General features: G+C 48.3%; 1 protein-coding gene across 11 annotated transcripts in view; it reads left to right on the plus strand.

The window, feature by feature from the left end:
- TIAM1 (TIAM Rac1 associated GEF 1) overlaps positions 1–10208 on the plus strand; it is a 155916-nt gene extending 145708 nt beyond the window's left edge. For all 11 annotated transcript variants that reach the window (XM_021550145.2, XM_021550144.2, XM_021550139.2 and 8 more), the window contains 8 exons: positions 1714–1893; positions 1988–2106; positions 2841–2949; positions 3636–3694; positions 4474–4576; positions 4708–4795; positions 5596–5768; positions 7865–10208. In XM_021550145.2, the coding sequence (XP_021405820.1) occupies positions 1714–1893; positions 1988–2106; positions 2841–2949; positions 3636–3694; positions 4474–4576; positions 4708–4795; positions 5596–5768; positions 7865–8328 (1295 nt within the window). In that variant the 3' untranslated portion in view covers positions 8329–10208. The remainder of the gene's footprint in view (positions 1–1713; positions 1894–1987; positions 2107–2840; positions 2950–3635; positions 3695–4473; positions 4577–4707; positions 4796–5595; positions 5769–7864) is intronic.
- The last annotated feature ends 615 nt before the right edge of the window (positions 10209–10823 follow it).

The following is a 10823-nucleotide window of genomic DNA, read 5'->3' on the forward strand; positions in this document are numbered from 1 at the left end:
CCAGTTTGCCTGAGAAGTTACCATGTCAGAATTCCTAGCAGAGCTTGGCTTGCTGGGTTGGAGATAATAGCCCTGTGGTCTGGCTCCTGGGCCAGCTTGCCTCACAAGGGTGCTTTCCCCTGTAGAAGTGTAAACCTCATGGAGCTACCAGTACTTTGTGCAATTCCTTTTTGGCCAAGACATTAAACAAACAAATGGTTCCAGTTGTAGTAGCCATGCCTTTGAGGGAGGAACTCTGGTTTTTCAAACAACATCTGCATGTCTGACAGTCAAAAATTTTGAGGGTTTTTTTTGTTTCTTGGTTGGTTTGGGTTTTTTCTATTCATTTTTCCTTTCTTCATTCCTGCTTGTAAACTCTTATTCCCTGTGCTGCAAAGAATACTTGGCAGCTCTGTGGAATACATAAATAAATGATTTGTTGCTAGTCACATCCATGCTTTCTTTTGGCATTATTTTATTGGATCCTAATGTTAAAGCTGTAGACTAGGTAGATCTGGTTATTTTGCTTTTCTCTTCCATTGCTGACTGTGTTTATAAATGGGAAAGTGTTGTGCTTGAATTATGGCAAAACCAGAACTTAAAATTCTATTCCAGAGGTAAATCTCTTCAACAGCCTGGGAGTGTATTTCAGGTGTCACTTGATGTCCTCAGCTGAGGTACAGGTGGTTTTTGCATTTGAAACTCAAGTTGCTTTATGGAAATCAGGTGACTGCCTGCAAAAAAACCCCAACCCCAGCAGGGAACATGAATCCAATAAAAGAAATTGTGTGGAATCGCTCCTGCACTGAATAATTTGTATGTCTATAAATACCACCTCCTCCTTCTTTCCCTCCTTATGCTCCAGTGGAGGGAGCAACAGACAAAATGTCAATTTTATAAATTCATAGCAGTCAGGTAGAAAAGATGATGGCAGTGAGGTGTCCAGTCTGCCTGTGCTCCTAAAATCTGGTGCATTAGCCTCAGTTTCTGCTCCTGCCTCTCATCAGCTCCTGATGGTTGTTGTGACTCAGTGCTGCATTTTAAGGTTTAACGAGGTAACAAGAACCAGACTTGCCAATATGGTGGGTGCACCATGGCTTAGAAGCAGTGACTTCTCACAAATGTCCAATGTGAGACTTTGCTTAAAGGGAACAGCTGATTAAAACAGATTGTGCTGTTCTAAAATAGCTGCCAGGGCAGAAGTACTGCTGTCTGCAGTTCCTCTCTAGAGGCAGCTCCAGGCTCTGCTCCCTGGGACAGTGACAGGACCCAGGGAAGGGCTGGAGCTTTGTCTGGAGGGGTTTAGGTTGGATTTTTGGGAAAGGTTCTTCCTCCAGAGGGTGCTGGGCACTGCCCAGGCTCGCCAGGGCATGTGCACAACCCCACAGAGCTCCAGGAGCATTTGGAGAGTGCTCCAGGGTTGGATTTGGGGTAGATGTGCAGGGTCAGGGGTTGCACTGGATGATCCTTGTGGGGCCCTTCTGCTCAGGAAATTCTGTCATGGACAGTGCAATTAAAAATTGCCTGTGCTGGAGGTGGATGCCTGCTGTGAAATCCTAAACAGCACATCTGGGGAGAATGTCAGTGACTCAAATCCTGGAGGGCATAAATCTAAATGTGCACTTCCTCACAAAATGTCTCCAGATAAACCAATTTAAACCTGGAAAAGGTGCTTTCTCAGGGCAGCAGTCATGATTTTTTCATTGATCCAATGGCTTCCTTTTCATCTGGCAGCCAAGACAGACACTGCTTTCAAGGCATTCCTGGATGCCCAGAACCCACGCCGGCAGCACTCCTCCACCCTGGAGTCTTACCTCATCAAACCCATCCAGAGGATACTCAAATACCCCCTCCTGCTCAAGGAGCTCTTTGCTCTCACTGACGTGGACAGTGAAGAACATTATCACCTTGATGGTAAGGACTTAACCCACTTTCCTCTGGTTCACCCCCATGCCTTCCTCAAAGAGGGTTAAAACTCCTTTTTGCTCATCCCCTGTCTCTCTTCCAGTGGCCATCAAAACAATGAACAAAGTTGCCAGCCACATTAATGAAATGCAGAAAATCCATGAAGAGTATGGGGCAGTGTTTGACCAACTCATAGCGGAACAAACAGGGGAGAAAAAAGAGGTAACAATCAGATGTAGAGAGAAAATGGTTATTTTAGTGCCTGTTAAGCTGGAGCCAGTATTTATCTTTCCTGTTGTGCCACTGAAGTAAATCCTGGTGCAAACAGATAAATCCCAGCTCAGTTGAAGACCTGAACTGAATTCAGACTTCACTGAGGGGAGGGTGAACGGGTGGGATAACATCTCCCTGAACTGGGGATGGCCCTCACTTGTCACTCTGGGGACCATAAGGACAAAGGTCTGGTTGCTGCATCTCCCAGCAGTTGGGAACTCCTTTCTTAGTGTGTTCCTAGCAGTCGGGTGTCCAAAGAGGAGCCTTTGGGCAAGATCAAGATCCACAGCAACTGTGGGGAGGGGCTGCTTTGGCTACTGCACCTGATGTAGTTTCTAAACCTCACCCCAAACTGACTATGTGCTTAAATATTCCAACAAAATTCAAAGAAACTGATAGGGAGAAAAATGGACAAAGTGGAGCAAAAGGCAAAGAAAACATCTGGTTTTGACCCTGACTTCCAAGAGCTGGGCTCTTGAGTTTAACTGACCCTAATTTATGCTCATTAATTAAGGGTTTACATGCATCTGTTTGCAGTCAGCTGATTAAATACTCCAGAAGTTTTCTGGGGGGAATTTTGTTCAGGACTAGACTTCATGCAAGTTTTCTTGAGCTGAAAACTGACATCAGATTCCTTGGGCTGATTAAAACCCTTGCCTTTGTGCATGTGTTGGTGTTGGCAGGTCGCCGACCTTTCCATGGGGGACTTGCTGTTGCATAACACAGTGATATGGCTGAACCCTCCTGCTTCCCTGGGCAAGTGGAAGAAGGAACCTGAGCTGGCAGCATTTGGTTTGTATCCCTGGACTTTTATTTCACCCGCCTTAAATACTGGTAGCTGTGCCTTAGCAGATGTTGAAAGTTTCTGAGCATTCCCCAGGGCCGGCTGAAATTTAAATTTGGCCTTGTCTCTTAGCTGCAGTGCTCACTTCTGCCCTCTGGTAGTTTTCCTGGCTCAGGTGAAAGGTTTGTGTGCTTGGGAATAGAGGGCACCCATTCCAAGCCTTATGGATGCTCTTGAGGGGACAGGCTATCAGTCCACACAGACATCCCATCAGTCCACACAGACATCCCATCAGTCCACGCAGACACCCCATCAATCCACACAGATATCCCATCAATCCCCACAGATACCCCATCAATCCACACAAATGTCCCCAAGGGCTGTCATAGGATGGTGCCACACTCTGCTCAGTGGTGCTAGTGACAGGATGAGGAGCAGTAGCCATGAACTGAAACACAACAAGTTCCACCTCAGCCTGAGGGAGAACTGTCCATGGAGGAGGCAGAGCCCTGGAACAGCTACTCAGGGAGGGCATCCCCAAAATCCCAAATTCCTGTGTCACCTGCTGCAGGTGACCCTGCCTTGGTAGGGGGGTTGGTCTGGGTTATCTCCAGAGGTCCCTTCCAACCCAAACCATCCCAGGATTCTGTAATTGTGTGACTCCATAGCTTTTGTCTCTAACATTCTCCTCCAGTGTTCAAAACTGCCGTGGTTCTTGTGTACAAGGATGGTTCCAAACAGAAGAAGAAACTTGTAAGTGTGCAGGGACTGTTTGAGTGATGCCGCGGGCATTTCTGGGGCTGTGATGGAGTTTTGCTTCCCACAAAGTTGTGGAGCTGGAATGTGCTCTGGCATGTGTGGTCCCTGGTGCCTGGGGAGCTGAGTGGGTACAGCAAGCATTCCTTTATCATTTGTTGCCATGCTTGCCACATCCATTCCCTGCTGGACGAAGATGTCAGTGTGAGTGTGTCTCTTGGCTTAGATTCTTTGGTCAGTGTGTGTGAGTGTCTGAGAGCTAATTAATGTCTGTCACCTCACACAATGCCGTGAGTGTTGTGTGCCACCAAGCAGGTGCTGGCTGCTCTCAGCTACATCAGGAGTGGCTCAGGGATCCCACTGGAGTTTGGGATTCCAAGCTAAAGCTGGGCTTGGCACTGCTACAATGGGGGCACAGTCTGTAGTGATACAGGGAAACTAGTGATCCCTAGCTATGGCATAAACCAGAGAGGGGGTGGAGGTGCCTGCATGGGGAAAGGCATGGGGTGACTTCAGAGAGAAAAGCAAAACTCTGATGTATTCCCAGGTGTGTGTGCACCCAGGGCTGGGCTGGGTGACTTTGGAGGGCATTGCTGAGAGCTGATGTGCCTTACGGCTGCTTTAGTCCAGATTTCAGCAAGGTCCCCACAGAGGGGTTGGGGTGAGAAAACCAGAATTGCAGCCAGTCTGTAGCTGGGAGCCCTCAGCACAGAGCACAGGACTGTCTGCCTGCCTCAGGGTGTCTGGTTTCCTGACAGTGTTTGAAATTGTTCCAGGGAGGATCACACAGAGCCTCAATTTATGAAGACTGGGATCCGTTCCGGTTCCGCCACATGATCCCTTTGGAAGCACTGCAGGTGCGGGCCCTGGCCAGTGCAGGTAATGTTCCCATAGCTAGAATCTGCCAGGGTCTTAGTGTGTGTGCCCCGAGGGCCTTCACTGGGCATGGAGGGAATGCTCTGGAGTTAAACATGAAGGTAGACATGAAGTTCTGCTTGGTTTCCCTTTAGATGCAGAGACCAATTCTGTGTGTGAGATTGTCCATGTCAAATCTGAATCTGAGGGCAGGCCAGAAAGGACATTTCACCTCTGCTGTAGGTAAGTGGGATTCCCTGTTTTCTGTGGCAGCTGCATCTCTGCATGCCTGCCTGCCTGCCTGCCTGTGTCCTTCAAGGCAATCTGGGAACAGGCAGTTTGGGAGAGTGGGGAGAGGGTGTTAGAACTTAACTTCTGGAAGGTAGACTTTTGTACAACCTCTGAATACAAAGGTATATAACTTGAGCAGCTTTGCACATTTATGGGAAAAGCCTTATTGCAATTTACCAGCTAAACTGCAGCATTGGATTATTGCAGCAGGTGTGTTCATCTGGTTCCTTTCATGGTACCAAGTCCCAACCTCTGCACTAAAATAAACATCCATTGTTGTGGTGGTGGTGTTTCTAGGGTTCAGGTAAGAACTTGGAACACAAGTTCATCAGGATCCAGCGGAGCTGGTGCCAAGCCAAATTCCACTTCTAGGAAGTGTTGCAGGAGCTGTGCAGCTGTGGGGTGTATTTGCAGGGACAGATGGACTGAGCATCACAGGTCACTGGATGTGTATCCAACACAGCCACGTCTGGGTAGCAGTGCAGGGAAAGGAAACCTGGAGAGGGCTGAAAGGCTGAATGTTTTATTAATGACCTGGGTGTTTGTTTCCTTGGATGCCCACTGCAGTGACCATGGATTTAGCTTTGCTTTAAAAATACTGAGTTCAGTGGAGTCTTCTCTGGGGAAGCGCCTGCCCATTGATTTGTGCTGTCTTGAATCACAGAACTGGCCATTATTTACCTCATTTACAGCCAGCTTTTAGCAGTTCTCAAGGGGTAAATCTGCCTTTTGTATTCCCACCTCTTTTTCAGCTCTCCAGAACACAGGAAGGACTTTCTGAAGGCAGTGCACTCCATCCTGCGGGACAAACACAGAAGACAGCTCCTTAAAACCGAAAGTTTGCCCACCTCCCAGCAATATGTTCCTTTTGGTGGAAAAAGATTGTGTGCTCTAAAAGGTGCAAGGCCAGCCATGAACAGGGCAGGTACTGTAGGGCTACAGACTTTCAAGATCCCAGTAACCCCAGCACCACTGTAGGACACATGGTGGTGTCTGTCACTTGTGTATTAGGATTAGCATTCTCTCCTGTGTATGTAAAAACTAATGGTTTTCCATGCTTCACTTCCTTGAGAGCCTTAGAATGCCTCTATTTCCCTTGCTTTACACTCGAGGCTCAACTTCAGAGCAGTGCTTCTGGCATGGAAGGGAGATGGGGTTCCTGGCAGTACCGATTGGCTGTGCACTTTACTCTGAGCTGGGGCTCAGCTGAACAGAGCAGAAGCTGTGTGATCCTTAAAAGCCTGAACAGAATTTTGAGGGAACCCGAGCACTTTTGAACTAAAATGCACAAGGAAAAACAGTCCCCCTGAGCTTGGTTTGAAGGGGCAACTGTGGGTGTCCTCCACCTGAGCCTTTCCAGCTCAACTGCTAAAGGGCACTTGTTCCTCCTTCCCACATTTGTTACTCCTATTTTTGTAATGGCCTGTCCTAAACCATGGATTTTCCTTTTCAGTTGGCTTCAGGGAAAAGCAGGTTTTCATTTTCAGAACTCTAGATGCTGGAGGGAAGAAACATTTGCTTCCAACCCCAAAGTACACGGCACCACTGCATGTTTTGTTCTGGTCTGTTGTTTATTTCTTGTTCTGCTCAGTAGATCCAGCACTGTAGACATCCAGGCTTTCTGCTCCTCCTCTGACCAGGGCAGGCCAGACCAGCACCAGCTGAGCCCAGCTTCTCACTCGGGGTGCTGCTGGAGATGCCAGACCTCCTTTCAGATTGGCTCAATGGGGCATTTGTGTGATGAATTCTGCAGGGATTAAAATCTAACCTTGGAGTCCAGACCTCTCCCTTCAGAAAAATTTGCAACTGCTGAGCCATTGTACTTAATGCAGCTTGTGAGGCTCAGGGATGTGAAAATGTGACCTCAACCCCAAGTCAGAGCTGGATAAATTCATTCTGCAGTGCTGAGGTGCTGTTCAGTGCAGGGGAACAAACTCTAACCTCAGAGCTCTGTGTGTGCCCCTGAAGCACTGTGGTGCCTGCAGGATTTGCCCTGCTTGCGAAGATGTTCTGACACAGAATATGGGAATTTGCTAATTGGGCCAGTTGCTGAGTAGATGCTGAGGAAGGAACTTCTGACAGCTCTTCTGGGCTGGGGGATTGTTGCTGTCCTTGCCCAGGAGGGAGATAGGAAGTAGCAGAGCCTGGACAGGGATTGTAATTCCCTGTAAATAACGCAGCATCTTCAGCACTGATCTAGTCCCTGGGATAGCTGTAGGAAAGCTGCTCTGAGTCCAGAATTCCTTCTGCAAGGTGTTGGGTTTTGTGGTGTGCTGGCAGCAGGGGCTGCGAGTGAGAAGCTGAGCTGAGCAGATGCCCTTGGTGCTGGCTGGCTGCCCAGCGCTCAGGAGAAGCAGCCATGAGGCCATGATCTGTGCCTCATTGGATTCAGAGGCCATGATCTGTGTCTCAGTGGATCCAGAGGCCATGATCTGTGTCTCGTTGAATCCAGAGGCCATGATCTGTGCCTCGTTGAATCCAGAGGCCATGATCTGTGTCTCGTTGAATCCAGAGGCCATGATCTGTGCCTCGTTGAATCCAGAGGCCATGATCTGTGTCTCGTTGAATCCAGAGGCCATGATCTGTGTCTCGTTGAATCCAGAGGCCATGATCTGTGCCTCGGTGGATCCAGAGGCCGTGATCTGTGCCTCATTGAATCCAGAGGCCATGATCTGTGCCTCATTGGATTCAGAGGCCATGATCTGTGTCTCGGTGGATCCAGAGGCCATGATCTGTGCCTCGGTGGATCCAGAGGCTTTGATGTGTGCCTCGGTGGATCCAGAGGCCATGATCTGTGTCTCGTTGGATCCAGAGGCCATGATCTGTGCCTCGGTGGATCTAAGCAGCAAGAACTCCTCGTGTGGCCGCACAGGCCTCATGCCAAGGAGCTGAGGAGCTGAGGCCTCAGGGAGATGGGAGTGACCGGGCCTTGGGTGCCCGGTGTGCCAGACAGGACTTAGTTCTAGGCCAGAGTTGTGCCGTGTGTAAAACACCTGTGGGGTTTTATCTTTGTGTGTGCAGTGTCAGCCCCGAGCAAGTCTCTAGGGAGGAGGAGGCGGCGACTGGCCCGAAACAGGTTTACCATTGACTCAGAGGCCGTCCACAGCAGCAGCCCCGAGAAAGAGCCCGCGCAGGGAGGGGACACTGATCGCTGGGTCGAGGAGCAGTTCGACCTGGCGCAGTACGAGGAGCAGGAGGACATCAAGGAGACCGACATCCTGAGTGACGACGACGACTTCTGCGAGGCGGCGCGCGGGGCGCAGCGCGAGCTGCGGGAGCGGCTGCAGGCCACGTCCCTGGCGGGCGGCCAGCCGCCCGAGCGGCCCTGCCTGCCCGGGGACACGCACACCAGCAGGATGGCCCAGCTGAGGAAGCAGGCGGCCCTGCCCACCATCAACGGTGCTGCCGAGGGCCACGGTGAGGAGGTCATCTGGGTGCGGCGGGAGGACTTTGTGCCCAGCAGGAAGCTCAACACCGAGCTCTGAAGCGGCCCGGCGCTGTAGGTGTCCCTGAACCCCTCCGTCCCTCCCGTGATTGCACACTTGCACACACCCTTGCGGCAGCTCGACTGGTCTGAAGCCATGTGGCCACGCTTTAGGCGACTGTCAAACGCTCAAAAACTGGGAACGAAACGAACTTGAGGTCCTGTCTTACGTTAACCAAGGGCTTTCACACTATTTTATTTATTCTAAAACAATCAGGGGCTGAAATTGAGTATGGGGAGAACATAATCACTGGAAAAAAAATTACTCTGGGTGTCTTAACCTCTGTGCAGCAAATTGGCTCCAGCAGGAGCACGAGGACAGAGGGATTGGTGACAGTGACAGCCGTCGGTGGTAGGCTCATCCCCTTCACAAGGAAACTGCCTTTTTAACCTGTACAGTCACAGTATTCTGACTCCCTTTCCCTCTCTAAATGTAAGAGAATATTCATGTATTTTAGGAACGTGTGAGGAAAGGTTTGGGATTCATGTTGTGTTCAGTCCTCTTGGTCTGTGGCTGGTCTAATTTAATGTCAATGTTGGAAGCTCTAGTTTTACATACTCTTGTAAAGATGCCAAACTCTCTTAAAAGAGATCCAAATTTAACACTTGAAGTAATATTTTTTTGTATTTTACCTGAGATGCAGGGGCACAAAGGGGTAAGAGATTTAGGTAGCTCCACGTCTAGGATACGAGGCTAGCTTTTTGCAGAGGGTTAGGAATGGTGGTTTTATATTAAAATATTAACTGGAAACTCTTATTTAGGTATAACTTTCTTCAGGAAAAGGTTTATTGTATATGTTTGAGATGAGTTTAGTTAGCTAATAAAAAGAATAATAAATAAAATTACATGACTGAATTGCAGTGGAGGAAAGAGATCTGTGATGTACCCTTGCTGGAGCCACAGATCCCTTTACTCTGCTCTCTGGCAGAATTTTGGCTTAGGGGACAGGGAATACATAGCCAAAAAACTGACCTCACCCACTCTCCTACTGTGGGTGAAACTAGTGTATTTTAATTCCTTTATACAAGCTTTTCCACTGCAATAGAGGATGAAAAGAGTTTTACACACTTAAACTTCTTTAACATTTTAAATCTTCTATTTAAACATCTAAAACAGGGTAAAAATGTGACTAAAATCTTGTGGTTTTTAAGCAGACTTCCAAATACAAAACACAAAATAGCACTTTTTTTTTTTAGGATTTATATAGCTGTCCCCATTGCAGTGTCACCTATAGGAAAAAAAAAAAAAGGAAGATTATATGAAATTTTGTTTCATTTTGTTGGTATCTATTGATGTTTGACACATCAGTAGGTACTTTGAGAACCTGAAATTTTATAATAGCCTTAGGATTATATTTTATAAAATCCACTCTGACTATATTTTAAAACGTAACAAAAATTATCTCCTCCCCCCAAAACATCCATCACTGTCTGTGTGTCCCAGCTGGCATTCTCCCCTCACCCCCTCCCTCCCCTGGTTTCTGGTGCACTATACTTGACTTATGAAAGCTTTCTCTAGTAACTTTTTGCTATCTCCTGGTTTCTTTTCATAAGAGCTTTAGAAGAGTTTCTACCCCCTTTGTATGATCACATGGTTGTTTTTGTACCATCACCTGTTGGTCATGTCCCACGTGCTGGAGGGTTTGGCTGTCCTGGGCTGCTCCCAGAGGATGCAGTCAGCACTCGAATACTGGAAGCAGGTACTGGGAAGGTACCATGGCTCTTGTACATAATGTCATGACATGTCTATGTCAAAGGTTCTTATATATTTCTTTTATAAGCTGAAAGAAGGTCTATTTTTATGTTTTTAGTTCTATGAATGGAACGTTGTAAATGCCTGTCGGAAATAAAATACTGGAGGAAAAAAAAAGTATAACTGCAGAGAGTGGTGTGTGGAGGCCACATGTGATGTGGAGCCTGTCACAGGAGGGCTGTGAGGTGGGAAGGGTGATACCAGGGAGGAGGTCCTGCATTCCCAGCTGCTGCAGCTCGGGAAGGAGCCCTCAGGTAAGGCTCTGCTAGTGTTTTGGTGAGGGGACAATTCCCATTTCCCTTATGGCATCCATAACCAGCCATTCCTGCTGCTTTTCCAGGCTGGTCACAAAGAACCTTCAAGTGAGTATTTCAAAGAATGAGATAAAAATCAGCAAATTTCAGAAGAATTCCAGGTGCATTGGAGGAGCTCCCCAGTCTCTCCATGGCCAGTCCCTGTCCCTCTGGGGTGCTGGGTTTAGCCCAAACTTGGGGAGTGTGCTGTGGGTTGGTGGTGGCACAGCAGTGGGACAGCATGGGCACCCCACAGATGGAGCTGGGGTGACGGTCTCTGGGGAATGACAAAAATGGCACAAAAAATAGGAGGGAAATGGCTTTAAAATGGAGTGGGGTGTGTGCAGCATGCCTTGCAGCAATGCAACGTTTGCTGCTTCAGCAGGATTCTTTTTGGCTTGTAAGGCTACCAGGCTAATCCAAACTCCTCAGCAAATTGGGGAAGTGGTG

This window comes from Lonchura striata, chromosome 2, assembly GCF_046129695.1.
Source record: "Lonchura striata isolate bLonStr1 chromosome 2, bLonStr1.mat, whole genome shotgun sequence".
Classification (NCBI taxonomy): Eukaryota; Metazoa; Chordata; class Aves; order Passeriformes; family Estrildidae; genus Lonchura; species Lonchura striata.